Raw genomic sequence first — 25,725 nt, 5'->3', positions numbered from 1 at the left:
CAGTGGGCCAGACGAACTCTTCCAACTCCCATTTCTGCAGCTTAACATTTTGGTTTGACACCCTGGCTCATGCCTGAAACACCAGGAGTCTCCAGGCAATCTCCTGGGCAAGCGTTGTTTACCTTCTAAGATCAAGGCAAGAGATTATATGCTCAGCTTCACATGGTCACGTCGTTGCTAAATTACTCCTTTCATTTTTACCCTTTTATTTATTATACTTTTTTAATCTCAGGATCATCTGTATGCACAAGATGATTAGGAAGATAACCTATAGCCTGCGAAAACATGTGTCCACTGTGGCATGTGGGACCACCCAGGTGAGAAGATTTCTGCATGGTGAGTAGTGTATTCTGAAACAGTTCCTGGGTGGAAAACATTTTCCTCATCTGAATGCAACAGGGACCTTGCTGGCAGCGTTCTGGGAGAAAAGAAAAGAGCAATATTCTTGGTGCACAATAGTCTTATACTGTATTGAGTTACTATGGTGTCCTCGGTGCTTCCTCTCTTTTAAAACATTCTTTGGGCATGGTTGCAGGCCTCTATTCACAGTAACATTAATTTAAAGTAATGTTAACAGAGCTAATGGCAACCCAGCTGCAAAAATGGTGGCAGAGGAGCACTCAGTGATGAAGAGGTTTATTATTCGTATTAACAGTAGAGATATTTTGCAAATATTTCACTTACATAAAACACAGCTTTAGTCTTCATGAAGTTATTTGTGAATTCACCCCAAAGAACAGCTGAAGAGGGGAATAAATTTATTGTGATGATGACAATTTTCTTTCTATAAAACCACTCAGTAGTTGCTGCAAGTAATTCAATTTTCTGTGTTTATCCTCAGGTGCTTATTTCAAGATTCAGCCATCTGTACAGGAAGCCCTGACAGAGGGGAGACCAGTTGTAGCCTTGGAAAGCACCATCATTACGCACGGCATGGCCTATCCTCAGAATCTGAGGTGGTGAATTTTGATGTTACTCATTCAACAAAGTTGTAAGAACGAGGCATATAACTGGTGGATCGGTATCAGTATTCTTGGTCAACCCAAAACCCTTGTGAGAGCAAATGGAAGCGTCAGGTTGCTAGGCATGCAGAATACGAGCTTTGGTGTAAACCGATTATATCTGGACTTCTACGGAGAGCAGAACCATATGACACATATGGGGTACCTATTTATCTCCTTATCCAACACCTTAAATTTCTGGTTTCCTTTAAAATGCGGCAGCAGATAGTGTCATCACGTGCTCTAAGACAGAGCTACCAGCATTTTTGGCTGCATAGTTTGTGCAGACATTGAAAACACTCTGCAGTCTCTTTTGGTAAAGCAAAAAGGACAGGAACGCAATAGTGAAGTGTGTTTCTCAGCACCACTCAGAGCAGCTACTGTGAGAGCTGCTGGTCCCTCGCTGCCTTCTGTGCCCTGCATAAAAAACCCCACGCCTCTACCCTTTATTTATTGATGTTCAGTAGAGTTGTGTTTCACTGAGTTACAGTGCCGGAAATCATTGCACTTCCCTCTCCATCCTTGCTTCCAGAAAGCACAGGAAGGTTTTGGTATTGATTTTACATCTTGCTTTTTTACCTGGCTGTTATTCTGCCGGACATTCTGTCTTAGAATGAAGCTCTAAAAATTTGGTTTTGGGAAGGAGGTATTTTCAGTAATTAAAGTTTGCCTAGCGTATGTAGAGATAGCTCAGAAAGGGAGAAGAAGCTGCTTTTAAAAAGGATAGTGTACAAATGATCAAGTATAAAACCTGCAAAGCTTAGAAAGACCTAGTCTGCAGCCCTGGAGTACCCTCAGGCTGCAGCTTATTGCACTGTTGTTACTCTATATCTAACGGCCTGTATTGTGAAAAATATATCCCAGTCATTTGAGCAGAGCTTGAATTACCTGGGGTTCCTGTGAAGTTCTATGATCTCAGAGAAATAACAGGTACTAGATACAGAAAGGGCCTATTTTGAGAGGAACCTTATTTTTGGTAGTCTGCTGTACAACCAGATTTGCCTGTAAACCAAGTGATTTTTCTCAAAAACGAAGCACAGGGCTTGGACATTGCTGTCCTGAAAATGGGAGATCTGCACTTCTGCAAAATCAAGTGCAAAGACTTCTGCCAAGAAGTCCATTAGGGATTTAGCTGAAATCCCAAGAACTGTGTAAAACTGGAAACTAGGAATGATGGCCATCAAACATGGCACTTTTCTTGTCTGATTGTTTGCCTCACTAGTTTTGTGATTGTTGTCGTGTTTATCTTATTCTAGCATGGCCAGAGAGGTGGAAGAAATTGTAACAACAAATGGAGCAGTGCCAGCCACTGTAGGTATTTTAAGGGGTCGAATCCATGTGGGACTCACAGATGAGGAACTGGAGTTCTTGGCAAGCAGTAAAAATGTAGTTAAAGTGTCCCGGAGAGATCTTCCTTTTGTCCTCAGCCAGGTATGATATGCAGACTTTCTATTCTGGTATTTTCTATAGCAACAGTACAGTGCTCTCCAGCTTCAAGCCGCGGGGCTTTTAAAACTCTTGAAAATATCATGTAAGCTTACCATATTGGTAAGCTCAAACATGATCCTATCTAGGGTCAAAATACAACAGAGTAAGAGAATGGCAGCCATGAAATAGGGCTCCTGAAAATTCCTTATGGATTGGCTGGCAAGCAATGAGCACTTGACTAAGAAGATTCTTTTTGGCCTGATAAGACATCATCACATTACATGTAAACTATGTGACACACAGCACAACCTGAGTGATGCACACAGTGCTTAAGGTCACCCTTGCTGCCCTTGAAGCCTTCTGGTTGGAAAGCCCTGGAAAGGCCTTTGCTATCATCAGGGCAAGAACAGCTTACGTAGCAGGGATAGCGATTCCTCTGCAGTTTTGCCTAATAGAATATTTGTATCAGAATTTCACTTGTCAGCTGGTGACAGCGGGCTTCGGTGACATTGCTGTGTGATAGACCACAACCATAGCTGCCTGCCTGTGGTATTCTCCAGGCCACCCTGTGTGCTGACTGCGACTGGTTGTCCCCCAACAGGGCTTGTCTGGGGGCACTACCGTGTCTGGAACAATGATTGTCGCACACAAAGCGGGAATCCCCGTGTTTGTGACGGGTGGCATAGGAGGTGTCCATCGGGGAGGAGAAAACAGTAAGAAAATCAATAAATTTACTTTTCTCTGTTGCTACTGTTTTACATAATTCCATCTTTTTCCCAATCTGTCCTGCAGTAACTGTCCGCTCAGAAGAGTAAAGTTATCATTCTTCTTGACCACGCTATGGTTATTTTCTCCCCAATATCTCCTTTCCAGAAGCTTCAGAATATTCCTCTTGAGCACTGGCCGGTTGTTAAGAGGGTGGGGGTTTCTCTTTATCCTTTGCTTACATGGGTTTTGTAAGGATGTTGTTTGCTGGTGCAACAGGAGCTGACTGTGCCTCTCCCACTTTGTAACGGCTGGATAACCTGATACTGGCTACTAAGCACAGTGCTGTTATTGACTCTCTCTCAGCTGAGGAGAAGGAGAGACTCACCACAAGAGACTCAGGCCTGGTCCATATTAGAAGTGTGTTTTCCTCTGTGGAAAATGGCCCAGCCTTGGCAGTGTAGTGTGACCTTTAAGTACATTCTCTCTTCTTAGCAATACATATTCCTAGCATAGCGTAAGCGCATTGCTGTGCTGGATGCCATCCCTTTCAGATGTGATACAAATTCCAGACCAGGGAGTTTCCTGAGGTCAGCAAAGCTCCTGTGGCACTTTTTTTTTTGCCAGTGATGTCAATACCAAAATCAAAATCTATTTAAATTGTATTCCATCTCCTTGAACTTTGCCCTTGCTGTATAATACCTTCTTCTTTCTTTTCTACCAAATTTTTGCATGCTGTTGATCATTGTGATCATGTGATAAAGAGCCAAGAGATACAGTGCAAGGCTGCACCTCTGCCCTAAGCCATGTGACTTTTTTGTCAGTATCTCTTTCAGTCTCAACACCTAAAGGCATAATCTAAACCTGTAGTATTTGTTTATGCATCTAAGAGGTTACAAAAGCAGGCAGTAGCATCCCACACAGATATGGCTTTTTAAGAGGGCAGATCACATCAACTTGGATCACCTACACAACGGCTGCTTGTCCCTTGACAGCTCTGGATGTGAGTGCTGACTTGACAGAGCTAGGACGAACTCCAGTTGCTGTTGTATCTGCAGGAGTCAAGTCTATTCTTGATATTGGCAGGACGCTGGAATATCTGGTAGGTAGCACGGGCTGGGGAGCCTAAAAGCAGATGATGTACTTTGTACAGAATGCCCAGTGGTGTTGGGGCAGGTATTAAGCCTAAGATTTTTAGAATGACTGTTGAGACGACATGAAGCCATATTTACAGTTCTCTAGTCCTGGGGCTATACAAGTACGAGGCTGCTCCCTAGCATAAATCTATTCATGCCCAAGGGGCTGTTCCAGCAGCTATTCCAACTGAGGCCAAAGGCAGCGCTAGCCATGCCCGGTTTGTCTGGCCTTAGACTTGCTTTTCTGGGAGAAAATTGATGGATCCAGAATTGATGTATCAGGCAAGCTATATCCATCAAACACTAAAATGAAAGCAGAATTAAAATGAGAATCAAGACGATTTTCAGTAGAGTCACTTTTTAAGGTTTGGTATGTTGGAATCCACCAGGGACAGCGGTTCAGGTGACAGCCAATGTCAATACTTCTCAATCGCAAACAGATCTCATTTATATTCCTGTCAGCTCTTGACATATTGTTGGATCACGGGTTGTTACGTTGGACTTAGTATTGTGCTAATGACAGCTGCATGGCTTTTGATCAGCTCTGAGCACAAGCAAAGGATGTGCATGTCTCCTGTGTCTCTGTCAGACAGATTCTGTCTAACCAGTTACCACATCTGGCTCTTTGCTCTGAAAAATGTTGGTGATAGAATGGAATAGAATGGCATGTATAAAAATAACCAAAACCTGTGCTACAGAAAGGCAGTTTCTAGCTGGGTAGAAGGAAAAAGCCCCGTTCTTTAGTTTCCCTCCACCGATTACCTGCTTGTCTCACCTCCACTGCTACAGGAGACTCAGGGAGTCTGCGTGGCTGCCTTTGGAGAGTCAAGGGAGTTCCCAGCCTTCTTCTCGTGCCAGAGTGGCTTCCAGGCACCATATCACATCCGAGATGAAGAGGAGGCAGCTGAACTCATCGGTGTGTTCTCAGAATGGACAGGCCCACATAGGGCCCTGGAAAAGAGGGAGACAAAAATCACTTCGGATGAGGCACTTGCTTTTTTAACTTTGGAAAAGAGTTTGTCCCAAAACATAAGCTATCCTACCTCTCCCATTCCTGCTTCAGTGCTTCAAAAATAAAGAAGCAGGGAAGTTCAGTCTTTACAGCAAGTTTTTTTAGCTAGCTGCAGCCACCTTGGCATGCTCAACCATGTTTTGTTCATTCTGGTGAAGTGGAGGGAACACATACGGTAATGTGCTTACAAAACTGGCTTCCAGGCCTTTAGAAGTAGAATCAGTTTTCTTAAAAAAAAAAAAAAAAGTTCTTTGCCCCTTCTATTTTACAGACAGACTCAAAAGAAATAGGCAGATGTAAATTGATTGGTAGCTGGAAAAGACCCTGTCCTTGGGTCAGCTAAGAACAGGAGATCCAGCTCTGTGGGTTCCTTCACCCCACATACAATGTCCTCTGTCCTTTTCCTTCAGCATTTGATTTAACCAAGGAGAACCACTAATGATCTGCCTGTCCTCTCCCAGACAGTGCTCTGAGGCTAGGCCTGAGCAGCGGGGTGCTGATAGCAGTGCCCTGTCCCCAGGACCGAGCTGCCTCAGGCCAGGTCATCGAAGAGGCCATCCAGCAAGCTCTCAGCGAAGCCAGGTGAGAAGCAACTTCAGCCCCATCCTTTGCTCATCCAGTGGTCTTGGGAAAGTAAATTACTTCAGGGACACTGCTGCAGGGTCTGTAGCACAGCTTAATGTTGGGCACAGGTAAGCCCACAACATGCTTTCAACTGTAGTTTAATCTAACCTGAAGCTTGTTTACAGGACATTTTATGGTATGTGGTTATGGAGGTAAATTATCTGCTAGCAGCAGATGCTGTTTCAGCCCAACCCTTCTCATCTGCAGGCATTTTCTTTACATTTGCAGGTCCAAAGGGATCACAGGCAAAGAACTGACCCCTTTTATGCTACAGAAGCTCAATGAGTTAACTGGTGGGAAATCGCTGGACTCCAGTATCCTTTTACTGAATGGGGGAAAAAAGTGTTACAGCATACTTCATATGTCTTCTGATAATGCTTAGTGGAAAATGCTGTCACTTTACTGACAGTCTAGCAAGAGGCAAACGCTTCTGTATCTGCAAACAGATGAGATCTTAGTGACTGCATCCTGCTTTTTCAGGAGCACCCTTACTGTCCTCATGCAGTTTTGCATTTAAAATTGGAGGGCAGCACAGACAGCAGATAGTCTAGAGCCCAAAGAGGTCCTGCACATCCAATCCCCAACCTTGCCTGCTCCATGGTGGAGTCTCAGGACGCTATTGTCCATGGTTGGCTTGCACACCGGGAAGTACCTGGGCTTCCCACAGCACTGCACTGTACATCACACTGCCTTATCCAACTCTTCATGCAGGTGCAGAGCAGGAGAAGCTTGGAAGGAAAACACCCCTGGGTGAGCAGCAATCCTCTTGCATAGGCAAGAGAAAAGCAGATCTACTGGCTGGGATGCCCGTGTAGGGTCTCAGAGGCTGGCTTCACATCTAGGCTCTGCTGCCAGCCCTCTAGGAGACCTGGGCAGTCAGGGCAGATTGGTAAGGCATTTTTGGATATTCAAGCTGTATGCACCCACAAAGTGGGGCTTTCAAAGCCTCTGATACTCTGCTTCCAGTGAAATTGCTAAAAAAAAAATAATTTAAAAAAATTGCTTAAAGAGACTTGGCAAAAATCTCAGTAGGCATCTCTTTCTGGAAAAGCTGGCCAAGATCCTCTGAGGTTTTTAGATTCTTGGCTCTAGTTTAAACACTTCACCTTCTTTCTTCTCTGTGAAGCCTCTGCTTCTGTTCCCTATCTGTCAAATGGAGGTGACAGGTTTCCTCTCTGTGGACACAGGGGGAGGAAAGTGAAAAATTTAAAAATTCAGGGTGTTCATACAGTATTGTAGCCCAGTATATGTGCCCCCAAAGGATTATGGTATAGGGGAATTGAATCTATCAAGCCCCACAACATGTATTTTCTGCTTTCTCCCTCTATGCGGTTCCTACATAGGCTTCTGACAAATCGATCTTGCTGGTATTTTTTCTTTTCCTCAAAGAAATGCCAAACAGACCTTGCTCTGATCCAGAACAACGCCAGAGTGGGCAGCTGCATTGCAGTGGCCCTGAGCAAACTGCAGAAAGCCAGAAGGAAGGGGAACCTGCCTCGGCGAGAGGACACAACCCCTCCTCAGCCAGTGAGTCCCCTTCTGCCCTCCATATAATGCCTCTTTGCTGACACCACAGGTCAAATTTATATCTATTCCCAGAACTAAAAGGTGACTCAGCCAGAGACTAATCGTTCTGCTTCATGCTGGCAAACATTCTCTCTTTAGTATTTTTTATTCTTCTCAGATAAACATCCTCTCTGCCTCCCCCTATCCACATTTACAGGGAATAAACACTGACAGTGGCCTAATCCCATTAAGTCTCAGACCATCAAATCCATTAAAACTTTAATCACCTTTTCACCTTTACTGTGCCCTTACATGCAACTTCAACTGCATTGCTCTCAGTGCCAGGGAGCCTGTGACTACAGGAGTAGGCCTGGAAGATGGTGGAAGGAGATATTTTGAGCTGCTGAGCCATACACATTTTATAAATATCTCTTTTTGTTGGCTTCCTGCTCATGATTGCCAAAGTTACAAGAGGTGCAGCATATCCCAAACAATATCCATTATAAACCTAATACTCTATTCACTCTCTTGGATTTCGTGTGTGCCACATAATTTACAGGAAACCTATTTCAGGTGGTCTTTAGAGAGCCAAAAAATTTTCTAAACCCCATTTGCAATATGATTTGTCAACACAAAAGGAGGCAGTGACTCCAGAGGCAATAACCCAGCATTTGATGAAACGAGAAAAAAACCAGCTGTATGAACCCAAAGAATCTGGAAACTCCCTGTTTGCGGAGCAGTATTGCTTTTCCTGGCTTTGTAAGACAGTGATCCGTAAAGCTTCACTGGGTACAGCAGTTTCTCCTGGGAGCTTGCAAGGAACGACTGCCTTTTTCTGCCCACTTTTTCCCATTTTCTTTGCTCTTTTACACAGCAGTGCTTGAATGCTTCTGAGATTTGGTATGTCAAAAATTGTCCCAAGAGAGATGGCTTCAAGGGCACCAACATAACCGGACCCACGCAACTTCTTATATTACTCTATCACCACACAGAGAAACCACCAGCACCTGTATGTGTACACAATGACATCTCACCTGTCATGCTGGGGCTGGCTATAAGCAGGCATAATTCAGAAAGCATCATATAGAAGAAGTATCAATTCTTTCTAATCAGGATTGTACAGACCTGTGTCTAGCCATCCAAAATAAGCACAGGCCTTCACACTGTAAATTAGATGACAGCTTTCAAGAGGGTGGGAAAAGTGACTAGGAAAAGGAAAGAAGATTTGGAAACTTTTTTCTCAAGTCCTTCCAACCACTTTTTACCTCTTTCTTCCCTCTTAAAGGTGGTGATTGGAGGTATCAACGTTGACTTTATAGCCAAGGCGCAGAACCCTGTCATCCTGGTACTGTATCTATAGCAGTTTTCTTAACACCACTGCCGTTTCCAGCTACTTTTACAGGAGAGCCAAGTCAAAGAAAGGGTGAAGGGGAGGGTGGTATCCGTGCATTATATCCACACGTCTGTATGCACACACATCCACAAACCTGGGAGGTGTAGTGCTGCATATTTATTGTGTTGTCTAGGTAGGCAATGAGGCGATACATACTGACTTACTCTGTTCCTGTGCTGAAAGTCACTATCCCTAACCACTCAAGACAGGGACAGAACAATGTATGATCCTGACAATCTCCACATATGAGTCTGGCCTCTACAGTGTACATTAGGGTACCTTGGGGTTATTCTCTGATGCCATAAACCCAAAGGCCTCTTTTAGCAGAAGAGCTGCCCAGGACACTCTTGAAACACATCTACAAAGATCTAGAAGCAATGGGTAAAGACCCTCACTGTACTATGACAACCTTTAAGGACAGACCCCACAGAAAGGAATTCCCCAGGTAAGAGCTAGCAGAGTATCCACAGTGGTAAGAAACTTTTGAGAAAAGTAGTACTGACACAGTTACAGCTAAACAAGAGACTCAACTTCCTCAGTCATAAAGGATTTGAGTCATTAAAAAAAAAAAAGAAAAAAAAAGAAGAAGATTGCTTTAAAAAAAATAGAACATTTTAAATGTTAGCAGACTCTCTCCGTCTCAATTTGGTTTGACCAAGAAACAACCAACAAGCTGAAGTGGAACAGACCTGGGACTTCCCCGTGCAAATGACAGCCATTTGCATGACCTACACAATTTTTGTTGAGCTATACGGAGTATTACAGATTGAGGTGGTAAAGCTTGCTCGAAAGTTGTTTGGTGTCTCAAATTACTCTATGCTGAATGCTGAGGCAGGAAACTCCTGCTGTCATGTGGGGCAGTCTGTGAAGACCTCTCAGTCTGATAGGGAAAGATGTGCTGGGGAAGCTATCCTTAAGGAAGTTGGCTATTCAACGATACAGAAGCAGAGGCCAACCAGTATTATAATGGTCAAGGGTGATCCATGCTGTGGCATCAGCTATGAAAGCTTGCAAAACCAAAAGTTCAACTGCTTCAGCTGTGATCTGACTGATAACATACATACCCCACACCCAGATGTCAGGACAAGGAGCTAAGCTGTATCCAAGGGTGGGCAGCCACCCCTTGGTGTCAGACGTGAGCGCAGATCCCTGGACCACCCATGGCATGGTGAGGGGCCAAGGGCAGCTATAGGCCTTGCTGAGAACAGCTGATGGGTGGAAAAAAGAAAAAAAAAAAAAAAAAGAGATTTTAATGTTGCACGAAAAAGTGAGGCATTAGCTGCCCTTCTGTATAGCAACAAGCCCTAGAGCTGATGGTCTGTTGTGGCAGCTACTCACATGCCAAGCTGGAGGAGGGCTCGGGAACTGACAGCCAAAACATTCCTGCTGGCAGCTGCTGCGGTTCGGCACAGAGGAAAAGGCACTCTCAACAACATTGCTTTGTTTCAGCTTTTAAAGAGATTTTTTCAAAGCACTCAGCATCTAGCAGGTCCCGCCTTTACATGTGCTGGGTTTGTTGCAGAGCACTGGAGTATCACTCACACCTCATGCTGTCTCAGCAAGAAAATAGCTATATTCTGTTATGGCTGTAATTCCCATATGGCTTTCAACGCTACCCAGAAGCAAAATGCTTTATAAGTGACTCGCTGACCTGCAGAGAAGGATGCATGGTCTTGCTCAGAGAAAGGTGCTGGAAGAAGCGTTATGGTTATAACTCTCTCAGGATATCCAGAAGTTGGGCAGGGTCTAATTTTGCATTAGGAATTCAAACCTCTTAGGACCCTTAGGAAGAAGGTCCTAGAGACTCTCTCAGTTCTCTGAAACATTGCCAGAAAGCATCAGCCCAGTCTTATTTCACATCACCTCACCAAGACCATTTTCATCTAAATTCTTTCATCTCAGCCAGCCCCACCTGAACACAATGCAGAAAAGATACCCACGTACCGCTCGGAGTTATCAGCTGAACTGGCAAGGTACAAGGAGAGCCAGTCATTTTTTTTTCCTTCAAAAGCAGGCGGATAGTTTCTCTCTCACTGCACCCACCTGCTACTTTAAAGAGATATTTAGCATCTTCATTTCTTTGAGGTCCTGTGGGGTTTACAACAGCTGGGTCCCTGAGTGCGTGGCTGGTACATCTGATGTTAGTACAAGTCTTGGCTTTAAAAAAAAAACCCTGAAACTCTGCCTTGGGTGTTCAGGGGACTAAAAGGGAAGATCATCATGCCAGACAATGAAAGGAGGCCATCAGTATTTTCAGCATTCCTGCAGGCATCAGTTTTGAAAAACAGATAGTGGAACTGCATAAAGTAGTTTGTGGTCATTACTGATGGCAGTTAGTACTTTCTTTTAATATTGAAATAGGGGCCAGTGTTTAAAGCCATGTTGTTTGACTTGCCTAAACAAGCATCCTTGCCTTTACTTTGGAGTGGGTTGGGGTTTGTTTGTTTTGTTTTTTTGTTTGGTTTTTTTTTTTTTAGCTGCCTCTATTTTGGATAGTGAGCTTCACTCCCCAACCTGGAGTACGGCATCCAGCTCTGGGGCTCTCAGCATAAGAGAGATATGGACCTGCTCGAGCAGGTCTAGAGGAGGGCCATGAAGATGCTCAGGGGGCTGGAGCACCTCCCCTGTGAGGACAGGCTGAGAGAGTTGGGGTTGTTCAGCCTGGGAGAGAAGGCTCCGGGGAGAGCTTAGAGAGGCCTTTCAGCACCTGCAGGGGGCCTGCAGGAAAGGTGGGGAGGGACTCTTGATCAGGAAGGGTAGTGATGGGGTGAGGGTTAATGGTTGCAAAATGAAAGAGGGGTGGTGAGGCACTGGCACAGGTTGCCCAGAGCAGCTGTGGCTGCCCCCTCCCTGACAGTGTTCAAGGCCAGGTTGGATGGGGCTTTGAGCAACCTGGTCTAGTGGAAGGTGTCCCTGCCTGTGGCAGGGGGGTTGGAACTAGATGGTCTTTAAGGTCCCTTCCCACCCAAAACATTCTATGATTCTGTGATTCAGAGTTAAAACAGACAAGCTCCGTGCTTTCAAAACCTGCACCACTCAACAGAAGACAGTTGCAGATGGAAATATCCTCATTCCTGGCAGTACCAGCATCAATTCCCAGGGAGCATGAGCAAATGTAATGGAGGGGAATTCGGGTTAGTGAGGAATGACAAATAGTGGAAAGATGGACAGAGATCATAGGTTGCTTGTAATCAGGCAGTTCCACTCAGGTGGTCTGAGCAGTTCAGGGCTTGGAGAACTGCCAGACAGAAAAGCAAAGGCATCAGGAATTAGGACTAAGTCTTACAGACTACAGAACTGGTGAGAGTCAGGGTAAACAAGAACGGCCTGGTCGTCAGAAGAGAGTAATAAAAAAGCATATTTAGATGCAAGGGCAGCTCTTACAGTCATAGGGCTGGATGCAGAAGGCAGCATTGTGTGCAAAGGACTGATGTGCAGCTTTGCACAGGGGAAGAGGTTTCCTTGGGGAGCTTCATATGAGTTTTGAGAATGCCCAAAACCAGCGATGGATTGGAGGCAGACTATTTCTTACTGTGAGATGGCAATACTTTTACTTGTTTAGGATATATAGCAGTGTTTACAAGCAAGAAAAACGTGTATGTGCAGAGGTATTCTGGTGCACCTGGGCTAACATGGGGCAGAGAGAATCTGGGCCAGGAGCTGCTGGATATGGGCATGCACATGCTTCAGTGCTTGCCACCCTAATGCTCCACTCCAGATACTCCTGAAAGCTCCAAATTATCCAGAACTGTGAAGATCATTATGACCGCCAGTGGCAAGCTGTCTTCAGAAATGGAAAGTATGTTTCAGGATTTTATGAAGCAAGAGCTTTAAAACCATTTGATAGTCAGATGGAGCCCAAGCTGATCTGAGCACTTACTGATGTAATTCTTCTGGCAGAAGATTAGAAGGAGGAGAAGACGGGTGAGGGATTGCCTGTGTTCTGACAATCTGGCTGTTTGTGACAGACTGGCAGATGGACAGAGGAATGGAAGGCAAGAGAAAAAGAGAAGTTGATAATGACACAGGTGAAGAAAGGGCATTTTTGATGAGGGAGGTGTTTCAGCAGAGAAGGGTGAGTGAAAAAGTATTCAGACACTGATACAGATCCTTCCACAAGTAAAGTACAGAGGCAGTACAGGCAAAGGTAACAAATACTGTTTACCTTCAAAGAGGAAAATAAATAAGTAAATAAAACCCCAAACCTTAAGGGGGGAGCTAAGTGTCCTGGAAGGCAGCTGCAGAGTCCATCACATCTGGATCAATATCTCTGGAAGGCCAGCACTGTTGTGAGCAGGTAAGTTCAGAGGGCTGCTCGTATCAACTGGAACGCTTGCTAGTGTTGCTCCAAGAGATCTCTTAGCAAATAAGACCAAAATAGCAATGCACAGGGACATCAAGCAGATCTCCCATTCTAGGAAGTGGACATTTGTCATCAAGGCTGAAGACTGTAGGTGGCTGTAGAAGTTTGTATTTCCCTCAATTTGGTAGCTAGATGCTTTCTGCTCCCTCTAATTCCTGACCTACGTTTCAGCAACATCAACTTCACATCACATGTTAATGGGGATGTAGCATCTATGCCAAGCAGCCCTCCCAGTTTTGCCAATTAACAATTTATTCTTCCAGGGCGGTGGGCAAACAAATGCTGGAAGAGTGAAACGAACCTTTGGCGGCGTTGGAAGAAACTTGGCAGGTGCCTAGTGCTTGGGTTTGCTTGTGGGTGCACGCCAGCTGTGATTTGTCCTTTGATATTCCTTCAACAGCACGAGCTCTTGAATGCTGTTAAGACCTGGGACACATTAGGCAATATGCTGGTCGGCAGACTGCCTGGAAAAAGACGGGGCCATTCCAAGAAATAAGAGGGGAGGGAGCTGGGATCAGGAAAAGAAAGACCCACAAATATGAAGTTAACTAGCATATAGCACAGTGACCCCAAATCAAAGTTAAATAAACATCTGTGATCTCCAATGACTACTGAACAGGCTGGCCCTCAGCATTGAATTAATGCCAGCTTATAGTTGCCATAGAAGGATGTTTTGAGCAAGAATTTGAAAGGAATAAACTTATTCAAAGATGATCACCCATGTGCCATGGAAAAGAGGAACTGGGGTACAGGAAGAAGAGAAAGGGCTACAGCCGCAGGCAAAGGGAAAGGATCATCCCGTACATGGTGCTCCACCACAGGCAGATGCAGACCAGTGTTCGGGTATTGAAATCAACAGGGGCAGATTACAAAACTATTTAAGGATTATTCTGGGGTTTTGACCTTTCCCAAATCTTCCTAACAGAAATCTACTATCACTTCAGATCACATATGGAGAAGCTTGAAGGGGGAAAAAAAGTGCCACCCATGCTACCCACTGAGGTATAGTTTGTGGTAACTTGAAGGGAGAGTAGGAAGGGTTTCCTGAGAATCCATTCAGATTCAGTGGTTCCAGCATGGGGGGGGAAACAGCAGTGTGGGAAGGCGAACAGCAGGAAAGGCCGTGCTCAGAAGCAATGTGGGAAAGCCCACATGCCTGTGATGGTAAAGGAGACGATGCCAGCAAAGTGCAGAATTTTCTTCCCCCTTTTTTCCTCCACTCTCCAACATTCCAAAAATTCCAGAGAACTCAGAGTGCCGGTGCAGCAGGCAGACATAGATAGCCCCACTCAACCCCAGCCAGTCATTTGCAGCAGCTGGGGCTGAATTTCATCTTGAACATCCTTCTAGACAAGAATTGATGGGCATTAGGTTTTCCAAGAGGGGGCTTTCCTACAGACACTCATCCTGCACAGGCTGTCACTGTGTTCACAGTACTCTGAGGGATTTATTAATATCTTTTGTTTCCATTTGCTTTTTAGACTGCTTAAGCCGTCTTGGACAGACTCCTCTCTTTTTATCAGCTGTGGGGAAGGATGAACATTCAGAGTCCATCCTGCGCTACTGTCACCACATGGTACGTTGCACAGCAGTGGCACCTCAGAAGCATGGAAGTGATGATGCTACATAAAGGAAAAAATTCTTCTCAACCCTGGCAGACATAAAAGCCACCTTCCATCAGGCTAAGGGTAGGAATAATCTAATGCTCCTTTAGATACAAACAATTAGAAGGCAAGGAGCCACCCCTCAAAACACAGGCTAGATGTATGTACCATTTGGAGCCTGAACCGTGAGGTCTGAATTCAGCCCCAGGGAGTGGTGCTTGAAGGAGAAAGAGATAAATCAGAAGGAACCATGAAAAATACTAGTAAGGCCTAAACACAGCCAGAAATATGTAAACCCTGACCCTGAGGACAGACAAAGCCATGCCAAAATCAACCTGGTTTGGATAAAGCATAAGACAGAGAAAACCTGGAAATGTGAGCCCAGACTGGACACCTCCCAGTTTCAGAGGAGTAGGGTCCTCCACATAGCTGCAGACACCCCTAACCGTGCACCAGAGGAATACCTGACTTAAGCAGCAGCTTGTCCACCGAGGTCAGGGAGGCAGGAGCAGCAGGAGCCTATCATGGGCAGCAAGGCAGAGCATCATCACCCTGCAGGGAGAAGAGAAAGCCAGGAGAGCAACCTTAACCTGGGCCACCAGGCACCTCCAAGATAAAGAGGCAGGCCTGAAGACAAGCCAGGGGTGTGAGTGGAGCCCCCAGGTGAGGCTGGTCAGGGAAAGGGTCTGTTGAGGCATGGCTACGTGCAGGGTACTGTTCATGATGCCCTCAGGCCTGTTAGTGCCCTCAGGGCCCTGGTAGCCAAAGAGAGCACGTGGGGCCTCTGTTCTGGCTACCTGAGCAATTCAGTAAATGAAGCAATAAGAACATGAACTCTTTTTTGGTTTGTAAAAGTTTATAGTGCCAGGTCTATAATCCCTCCTCTACCCAGCACAGTTTGTGTCATCAAAGTGAGCAGTGCCCTAAGGGAAGATGGACTTGCTGGCCAGCCACCAAGCTATCCTTGCCTGTAAAAAAACACGTCACCACTAGTGTTGGAAAGGAGCCTTTCCTTAAAACCTCCAACTTCCCTGTGAACTACTGGGGCAGATGCATTTCTCCATCCACATGTATATTCCAAGAAATTCCCTGGGTTCTCCAGGCAGATCGTTCAGAAGACCCACAGAGGAAGGACACCTCATAGCTATGTCTGTGACACTACTGTAAGATCGGCTCCAAGGCTGCCCTCAAAATCAGGCTGTGCAGTCACTGGGGTGGCTAACGTAACCGCTAGCTGAAGCGTGCTACCATGACATGCCAGCATGTCGGCAGGCCACCGAAATGTCACACAAGCTATGGGAATGGATGGCTGGAGCAGGGAAGGCTGCAGACCACTCTTCTGTTAGGACAGAGACACAATCTATGTAACTGCACGGCAGAGACCTGTCACTCTCATTTACTAAATGAATTCTTTAACCTGTGGCATTTGTTGCGTTGCAAATACTAAAAAATAGCCATCTGCCAGCACTGTCTAGACTGAGATACCTCTGAAATGTTGCTTATCTCAAGGGAGGAGGGAGGTTGAAGGGAAAACAGCAAGCTGGGCTACCGATCAGGTGGGCACAGAGCAAGAATGAGCTGAGTGTGGCAGGGAAGAGAAACATGCTCCATGTATAACTGTTCGCCCTGCTTTAGGACATGAGCGCCATCCTTCAGCTGGAGGGGAAGAGCACAGCTACTTACTGCGCTGTGATCACTAGTGCTGGGGAGCTCAGCATCGGCTTGGGAGATATGGACATCCACCACCAGATAACGGAGCGATATGTATGCATACCATCTGATTTGTAAGCTTTTTCTTATGAGAAGGAGCATGGACGTGTGACAAAATGCAACTGGTGAAGCTGTACCAGGAGGGAGTGGGTGTGTGGAGGGAACATGGGGAATCCGAAAGTCAACCCCGGACATTGGCCACTGAGATAGCACCACAGCAAGCTACCAGAGCGCTCTGTTGCTGCTGACCCAGATGGAGCTTCTCTCTGTTTCTGCTCCGTACAGCATCACCACTACTATCATCCGTGATGTGTAGGCTAGAAGCCTCTTCATTAACTAGTCCCAGCTAACCTGTAATTTTTGGCACCTTAAAGCCAGCAACAAATCCAGCCCACTTGCAGAAACAGCATTTCTCCCTTTAGGGAAAAATAATAAAAAAAAATGGACAGAACACTGATTAAAGCAAGTTTTCCTGTTCCATCCCCTCCCTACCACCCCTATTTTTTCTACATGCTGAGTTGTATCAACAGGCACTGTTGCTCAGCCATCCAAACCTTCAAAACATCAGAGCTAATGGAAGCAGTGATTAAGGACTGATTCAGTGAAAGCCCCATCACTGCACTCTCCTTCCCTACTCGTTCTTTTGTCGACAGAACAAAAGCCTGTGCTTCATGACTGACAGCGACATGGAAGTTAAGTGCAATTTACTTACCAGTGGGATCCCCATGAGGTGGAGACTTCCTAGGGAAAAACATGGTCATCGCTCCCACTTCCATCCCCACCCTGCCTCTCCCAAGCCTTAGCACAAAAAACCTTTACCTGACAGATTAATTCTCCTGAGCTTTACAAAATAGTTGTGGCCAGAGGAAACTCTGAACCAATCTTCTGCTGTAAAGTGTGTTCTGGCAGCCCTTCTTTCCACCAGGATTACCACAGATGTGGGAGGGATGCTGCACGAGTGCCTATAGCCCTGGCCTGGCATTCAGGCAGTGGTCGTGCAGCCTCAGAGAGCTAAAGGAGGGACTGGCAGCTCCCCGCTGTACTGCTCCACTGTCCCCTATCCCTACGAGATTCAGTGGGACCTGGGAGTAAAATACTTTGATGAACAACCTTTCTAGGAGGCACTGAGCACAGAGGACATCTAAATGACATGCGCAGCAAGCAAAGGCGTAGTCAAGTCAGGCATAGCACAGGGAATCCTGTGGTGGCATTAAATAGCAGCATTCCCTTTCCCTGTAGGTCTCTGACTGACCCACGGGTACCAAAGTGGTCCAGTGAGGACCAGCAACTATCCAGAGGGACCCTGCCAGTTGAGTCCAACTCTTGATGGCAGGGAGCAGGGGAAGGAGAAGAAGGGGAGGAGATGAGGCAAATGGAAATAGCCATTTCCTTTAGGGACTCACTTTTTTAGGTTCATGCCTGCTGCAATACGAGTGAAAATCCTACATCCCGAGTCTGAATAGCAATCATTTTGTCCCTCTGCGCTGACTCAAGCTGTCTCTACTCTGTGTCCTGGATTTTCACTAGGTGTCCCAGTTCAAGGAGAACCTGTGCCAGGCCCCGCTAATTTGCATTGATGGAAATGTGCCTCTTTCCACTATTCAGTACGTCTGCCAACTAGCTAGAGAACATCAGCTAGCAGGTAAGGAGAACTCACCAGCCCTGGCCCTGTAGCTCCTAACATAGTGTGTGCCAAGACACTCTGCACACCCTGAGCGCTCTCCACTGCTGCTTGCTGGAGATACCTAGTTATTGTCTGACGTGCTGTGTTATGCAGCACTCCTTTCTGTACTCTGCTACACTATTTCAAATGGATGAAACATTTCTGCTTTCTCTGAGTTTTTCTCGTTCTGCAGCTAAATCACATTTCCTTTAGTGTAGGTGCTACAGCCCTTGGGCACTGCCAGAAAAACAGGGAGAGCTGCTCTCTTTGCAAATGTGTATGCTTCTGCCAGTTCGAGCAGCAATACAGTTTGCTTCTCAGAATAAGTGGTAAAGCATCTTCTGAGAGGATTTCTCTTCCACTTCCCATAAAATACATTACCCCCCCTCCCCTGGTATGCTGGGGACCCTTCACAAGGCTTCCTAAGCCTTTGGAGTTATGCCTTCATTTTAAAAGCAAATCCTGAAGAAGGAGGCAATCTTCTCGAAACCTGGCAGAGGCTCCAAAACCAGCTAAGAGGAGTAACAAACTGAAGTCTGACGATACCACTCCAGAGCCAGAAGCAACTGTCTCATTGCTGAGCACAAGAAAGGAAACCTTGGGAGACTTTGTCCCAAGCATGGGGGAAATACTATTTAAGTTTCTAATAGATTACACGTATAACCCCAGTTGTGCAGATCACACTAAGCCTTCTACCCTACATCCTGCTCTGATGTAGCAATGAACCACTAATTGACTAATTAACTAACCAGTTGCAATGTTGTTTTGAAGTGTGCTATGAGCCGACAGATGAGAACAAGGCCTCTAAGCCATTCCTCTCAGACAGCTGGAAAGCGCTCACATACATTTCCCCCAATCTGCAAGAGCTAAGAGCGATAAATCGGACCCTCGGGAACCCTCTGCCAGCAGGTATTGAATACTCAGAAGGGTCAATCACACTTTTAGATAACCTAGATCCTGGAGAAGAGCATTTTCCACTCCAGCCCCCATTTCAAGCAAATTGGGTTGTAACACAGTGGGGACTCATAAGCACTCTTGAGGTCTTCCACCTTACAGCCATCTCTGAGTGGGTTGTACAGCCCAGGCCAGACAGATGATCTATCAGTGAGCACAGTGGGGCTGAGATGGCTCCTTGTTCAAACCCAGAGATCCCATTTGCCTCACTTCGTCAGCTAAACAGGAACAATCTCTGGTTTGTAAACATGACTCTGAAGCACGACGCTCTAAGGGCACCTGTCCCAACAGTACCACCCTCTGCAGAAATGAAACACCCCACCACATGCAGGTGGAGATCCAACAGCATTAAGACAAGGAAATCATGCTACAGGACAGTTTTTTGAACTCTGCAGACATATGTTTGGTCCCATGAGGAGTGGTTTCCTCAGCATAGGGCAGAGGTACCATATAGATACAGAGGAAGTCTAACATTGAAGAATTCCGTGTTTCCCATGACATAAAGAAAAAAAATTGTGTCAACCACATTTCAAAAGTGCTCATAAATATTAGTAGTCATGCTCATAAATAGGCTGTCAGCCCATAAAAAGGCCAGTTGAGGACCTTTAAAGTTGTATCACAGTTTTTCCTCCCCACTCTCTGAAGAGCTGCCATCCAGGTTGGAGGATGTTGTCCAGGCTGCAACGGCCCTGGCCCGCCCTTTGCTGGCCCACCTGCGCTGTGTGGTTGTGACCCTCGGCGCTCACGGCGTCCTCCTGTGTGGCAAGAGCCTGGGAGGGAGCATCTCGCTTCGTCCAGGAGCCCCTGAACAGGTAAGGGCACAAACAAACTCTGAGCTCTCAGTCGCTCTTTTCTGGCACCCTATAGCACCACTGCTATTTCTGGTGGCACGACAGCAGTCCTGGGAAACATGGCATCACTGCTGGCTAATGTATGTGTTTGAGGGGTGGAATACTCTGCTCTGAAAGAAAATCAAGTTGTCTGTCCATATACTGCTGGCTCCTAGCAGCAGTGTTTACAGTCAGCCAGTTTTAAACGTTCTTACTGTGAATATTCATGACTGCAAGCTTCATTTTCAGGAAGCTTCATTTAAATCGCTGATCTCTTTCAAAGTGTGAAAAAAGATTATTGCCTTTTTTTTTCTGGCATCTGTGCAGGTCTGGATGGCATCAGCTACATCGGGCCTTATCAGCTTGGGCAGTTCTCACTAACTTCCATTCTCTGCCCCCACAGACTGGAGCTGCCAGCCTCTGTGCCACCCACTACCCCGCCATCCACGTCAGCAGCGAGGAGATAGTCAACGTCTCGGGAGCTGGCGACAGGTATATGGCTCACTACTTTGTCTTCTCCACCTAAATGTGGAAGGGCCGTAATCGTATTTCTTTGAAATTCTGCAAAGGCAAACAACATTCTGCTGCTTGAGGATTAGACACTAGGGACACAGGAACAGGAGGACTGGTTACTGTGATTCCTTGCAAAGCTTGCTGAAAATGTCCCCCTAAGCACCTTGGAAGCCAGTCTTGCCGTTATTAGTTTTGCATTTCTTTAAGATCCAAGCCTTTCATGGCAATCTAGTAGTTCTGAATTAGTCCAGGCTGAGCTGCTAAAAGCAAAGTAAACCACCTTACATCAAAGCTGTCTTACTACTTAACTGCTTTACTTCCACACTTCTCCAATGGAAGTGGGACTGCCACTCTAGCTAAAATTGCCCTTAAAAGCATTTCATGAGGTTCTGCATTTGCCTCTGGCAATAGCTCAAGCTTCAGAAGAGTCTGCTGTATGATTTGCCTAGCTGTTCACACAACGCTGTACATAGGAAATGACAGGTGTTATTCCTAGCCCCACTGATCAATTCTCAGTCTGTCAGAGTAATATTTTATTATGTTCCTTGTTAACTTGTCAAACTATATCTAGTAGTCAGGTTTTTTTGCTTCTTGCTTCGTACATGGCAATAATTGATTCTATCCTTTCATTGCTTTGGTATAGACCAACAGGCTATGCGATGTATTTTCTCTTATTTTTCTACTTTTACCTATCAATAACTCAACATAGCAACACTTCTTTTTTCTGAGTAGGCAGAATGAAAAGTCTTTTTTTTTTTTTTAAACTTACGGTGTCCTCAATATTTGAGTTAGGCTCAATCAATAACTTCTTGACAAGCTAGTTAACCCACTTAACACCAGGACACATTCCTTGTGTCCCAAATTGCCTCTGAGATGAGCTGACTGCAACTGCAAGGTGGTCTTCTCCAAAGAAGTGGTGTTTGGAGCAGTAAGTGTAACAGCAGAGGAATGGGGGCTGGGAGGAACCTCGCGGGGTCAGCCTGTCCTAAGGAAAGCTCAGCTTTGCTCACTGCTTCTGGCAGATGTGCCCAACCTCTGCCAGCCCCTCCAGGGACACAGCCTCCTCTCTGTACCGTTTGCTCAGAACACAACTACTCCTTACTGCAGGACCATTTTTTTTAGAGGCTAATGTGAACTAAACATCTTCTTTAGGTTTCCTTTCCCTTTTTAAAAGCTTAATTTAAGGGAAGACCAAAGGTGAGATAAAGTGTGCTACTGCCAAACACCTCCACTGAGTTACACAGGAGTACTTGAAGTGTGTTTTTCCTTCCAAAGCTGTCTGAAAGCTAGGAGCCCATTACTGCTCCCATTCCTGAAGTAATATTGGGCTGGAAATCCTATTCCCCAGAGTCCCCAGGTCCACGTGGGAATTTTCATAGTCCTTGTGTTTGTCCAGGGTTTTCATTCCTGGTAACCTCAGCTGCTCCACTGAGTGCAGAAATCCCTGTTCTACAGAGTAAGAGTGCCAAAACAGGCTGGAAATGCAGGACATTACAGTGCCATCTCCACAGCGTATAAACTGGTAAAGCTGCCCAAGCCCAGCCTGTTGGCACTTTCAAGGGACTCTGCAGCAGGGTATGACCCAGGGCTATAACACGTTCACAGCTCAGCCCCCCGTGAACCCTCGCGCTTTTGAAGCACTAGTCAGGGGACACTGTGCACCCAGAAATAGTGGTGCGGGGCACCTCACGCCTGGCTTCAACCCTGCAGCTCTCCTACAGCCCCCGAGACGCTGCCCAAGGAGCCGTGCGTGTGTGCAGGGAGCAGCGGCTGTTGGCTCCTTGCACCTGGCTGCCGTGGCAACATAACACCGCGTGCCTGCACACGGCATCGCTAGGGGATGCTCCCCCAAATATTTACTCTGAACTTCTGGAGCTGTTGAGAGATTGAACGGTTTATGGAAATCATAATCTTCTGTGCCTTTGTTACGGACAAAAAGATGTTGAGGTAATCAGAGCACACACAAAAAAAGCCAACTTTTCCCCTTCCCCATAGATTTGCTCATTAATCCTCCCTGCCGTCACATTTTCCTGTCCTTGCTTCTTCTTCTCAAATGTCATTATCTTCTCCCTTCTCTTTCGCTTCTTCTTTGTCCTTCCCCAGCTTCTGAGCACCTTTACTGTATTTAGATATGAATAAACAGTGGTTGTTCCCAGTCAATCATGAACAGTACCCTGCACGTAGCCATGCCTCAACAGACCCTTTCCCTGCAAGCCAGGCAGGTGGCAAAGTCACACCCTTCTCCTGACGGCCTCCTTGCTGCCCTATGAGGACCTGTGGGTGACTGCTATTGTTCCAAGCACTCATGTCATTTTTACTGGGAAATCTCATATGGAAAACCACAGTGAAAGTTTACAAAAATCTGAATCTACAATCTCATTTCAGCTTTGGACATATTTTTCCAGCTGTGTCTGTTGCCCCTCTTATATACATATGGAAACATCACCACTCTTCCCACCCACCCCTTTGGGGACACTAGGGAATGTAACAAGGCACCAACAAGGAGCAGAGAAGTGACAAAATAATTAGAAAGCAAGGGACAAATAGATTATTTCCTTCTTACACTCCTTTCTTTTCTTCTGCCTCACCTGGAAAACTGAGGAGAATAGAAAATGTGTGGAATGGGAAAGTACCTCAGCTACTCAGATGAGAAGAAAATAAAATGCGAATAAATAGCACTATTTGTTACTCCAAATTTTAAAATAATTGTAAAAAAGCAAAAACATTTCATTATACCCTCACCCCTCCTGTCTGACATATTCTGCTTCTCTAAGTGTTGGTTTGGGTCCAAATGAATGCTCTTATGAACGAACGGCCGTGTTCCCGAGATCAAAGCTGTTCCCCCAGTGTTCAAAACTGCCTTTCTTTCTCTCTGCAGCTTAATGGCAGGAATCCTTGCAGGGATGCTTGCTAAACATGACACAGATACCTGTGTCCGGATGGGTCTGCTTGCTGCAAGCTTGTCTCTCCGTTCCTATGAGCCCGTTTCCCCAGAAATCAGCATTTCCAGTGTCAGCCAGGAGCAAGTCAAGAGCAGGAGCTGGCCAGAGGTGAAGGCATGGAAGATGGACTAGAGCACCATGGCTTTCTCATCCATCACCTCCTTGCACTCCCAGCATTGCTGTTTCCAGGAACGGGGCAGTGTTTTGAGCTTTGAGCTCAAAAGCTGGCTGCTGACCAGAGGACTTAGACTTTTGGTGCACCTATCTTTTGGGAGGTGACGTGTCAGTGGAATGCATTTGGTGACAACTTGTGTTGCACTGTTCACATTCATGTTTGTCTGCTGGTATTTCCTCTCCTTTTTTATTTTATTATTTTTTTAATTTGGTGGGTTACAGCAACCACAGCTTGGTTCTTCTGTCTACTGCCTGTTAATAGTATATCTCACACCTCCCCTGTCCAATGGGAACACTCCTCTGTTTTGGTCTTGAGTAAATACTCAGGGAAGGAGGCCCCAGCTCAGGGAACTTCTTCTTTGTAAAGAAAAGCTGGTTTCTATTCTTCCAGACCTCCTGCTTCCCTGAACCTCCAGTCCTTCTAGATTTTCTACTGGGGGAATTTTCTCTTCCTCTACCTAGTGTCACTGTTGTCCATTATCACGGTAGCTCCTCTGTCATCAACTCCTAGATCTTCAGGACAACGTCTCTTCAGGTGGGCCCAACAGCAACATCTTCTCTTGCTACTTACTCCTGATTTCTATCCAAGAGGTCCCATGGACCACAACCTGTGGCAAGATGCAGCTGGCAGGAGCATAACACTGTAGGACAACCTCATCAGTCTTCCCAAGCCAGCCAGCGAATGTCGCATTTTCTTGCTCTGGAGTCCAACGTCCCTGGAGAAAGCAGGCAAGACTGATCAAAGAGGGGTAACCAGGGGCCAGCTGGTGGCCTTTAAGGGATGACTGCCCCTTGTTCCACATGCCTCCCTCTGAACTTGGGGCTTCCTTCCTCCTCAGCCCAAAGTGTTGAGTCTGAAGCAAAAGAGAGCAAGCCCCTCTCACCACGCCTCCATTACTGACCACTTGGCAAACCACTGGGTGCTTGACAGAGAAAACTTCCCACACGTGGCTGGCTGGAGAGGAGCACTGGCAGGCGTGCGATGCTAACAGAGCACTGCGTCCTTGGACCAAACCATTCGGTTATACCTTCCCTTTCCTCCCAGAACAAGAAGTCTCCTGGTACCATCACAGAAGCTCAGGCTAAGGACTTCGTTTCCAGGGAGGAGGTGAAGCACAGCCCTTGTTTACAGGTGGGCGTGCAAGCTGTGTAGCTCAAATGATTCTGCCAAGTTCACAGTGAGTCCACAGCAAAGGCAGAAACAGAGCAGAGCTTCCTTGATGCTCTCCGGGTTAGAGCTGCACAGTTATCGCTCTGCCTTTAACCCCTCCAGCATGTTTATTAGCAAGGACATCTGCACTTAGATCAATTTTATACAAATGAAGTCTGGTCCACAGCCTTTTGACAACTAGCTAATATAGTCAGCTTGGTGATGGAAATGAGCTTCTCACTCTTCTGTTGTGTTACTATCTCCCAGAGATGCCTCTTCTAGATATCTTCCAGCCCCTGAGTGACTAACCTTGAGGGTGGGAAGACACCAGCTCTGCCTCTGTTTTTTTTTGGTGTTAGACAGGACCATCCGTGTCTGACAGGGGAGTGACAGGGGATGGCGGTGAGTGGCAGGAGGCCTCTGTGTGAGTCTCACAGGGATGCTTGCTGGCTCAATGCTGCTGAGCCATTCCCACGTCAGAGGTACGAAGGCCAGCGACCGCGTGCACTCATACCTGGTCCACAATCGAACACCCACTGTGCAATTACAAATGCCAAAATGATATCCAGGGGAGCGCAGGACAGAGAGGGTCCAGCACAGGCTTCAGGTACAGTGTCTGCAAAGCAGCCTCCCCCTTCCTTACAGCCTTATACCAGCTGCAGTGTTCAAGTTCGTTGTCACACGAGCCATGCATGAAAATGCCTGTGTTTTGCTAGTACACCTTTGCTGTACGTACAGAAAATAATAGCAGCAGATCTGTAGAAATCAGCTCTCCGGTCTCCTGCTTGGTCTCCTGCCTTGCTTTTGCTCACGCCCAGGGGGTGGGCTGGCAACTCACTACACCCTCCGGAGTCCTTCCTTCCACCAGGAGGATGCAGCAGGCAGGACCACAAACTGGAAGTCTGGCCTCGGAGCAGCTGGGGGTGGTGCAGGCTGCAGTGGTGTGACTGCTGCCTGTCCTACCCAGCGCTTTAATTCAGAGCTATCCACTGGCTGGAAGCGATAACTGCACCCTAA

The 25,725-nt window shown here is 46.3% G+C and overlaps 1 protein-coding gene across 2 annotated transcripts; it reads left to right on the top strand.

Moving 5' to 3' along the window:
- The first annotated feature begins 242 nt into the window (after nucleotides 1-242).
- LOC104348278 (uncharacterized) lies at nucleotides 243-23,516 on the top strand. 2 transcript variants are annotated; one of them, XM_086467953.1, is made up of 19 exons: nucleotides 243-336; nucleotides 842-959; nucleotides 2,258-2,432; nucleotides 3,031-3,142; nucleotides 4,130-4,236; nucleotides 5,060-5,186; nucleotides 5,744-5,864; nucleotides 6,135-6,220; nucleotides 7,309-7,433; nucleotides 8,698-8,757; nucleotides 13,432-13,498; nucleotides 14,650-14,744; nucleotides 16,408-16,536; nucleotides 18,010-18,124; nucleotides 18,917-19,054; nucleotides 19,560-19,564; nucleotides 19,747-19,911; nucleotides 20,333-20,421; nucleotides 23,321-23,516. In XM_086467953.1, the coding sequence occupies exons 1-19, from the start codon at nucleotides 243-245 to the stop codon at nucleotides 23,514-23,516; spliced, it is 2,124 nt and encodes a 707-aa protein (XP_086324079.1). The 2 variants fall into 2 exon arrangements, with proteins under 2 accessions (XP_086324079.1, XP_009951835.2); XM_009953533.2 differs by lacking the exon at nucleotides 19,560-19,564 and having other exon boundaries at nucleotides 252-336; nucleotides 842-956; nucleotides 19,745-19,911.
- Nucleotides 23,517-25,725: the final 2,209 nt, after the last annotated feature.

This window comes from Leptosomus discolor, chromosome 1 (genome assembly GCF_034619465.1).
Source record: "Leptosomus discolor isolate bLepDis1 chromosome 1, bLepDis1.hap2, whole genome shotgun sequence".
In the NCBI taxonomy this organism is placed as follows: domain Eukaryota; kingdom Metazoa; phylum Chordata; class Aves; order Leptosomiformes; family Leptosomidae; genus Leptosomus; species Leptosomus discolor.
Note: the sequence above shows the minus strand (reverse complement) of the source record. Positions and strands in the feature narration are given on the sequence as shown.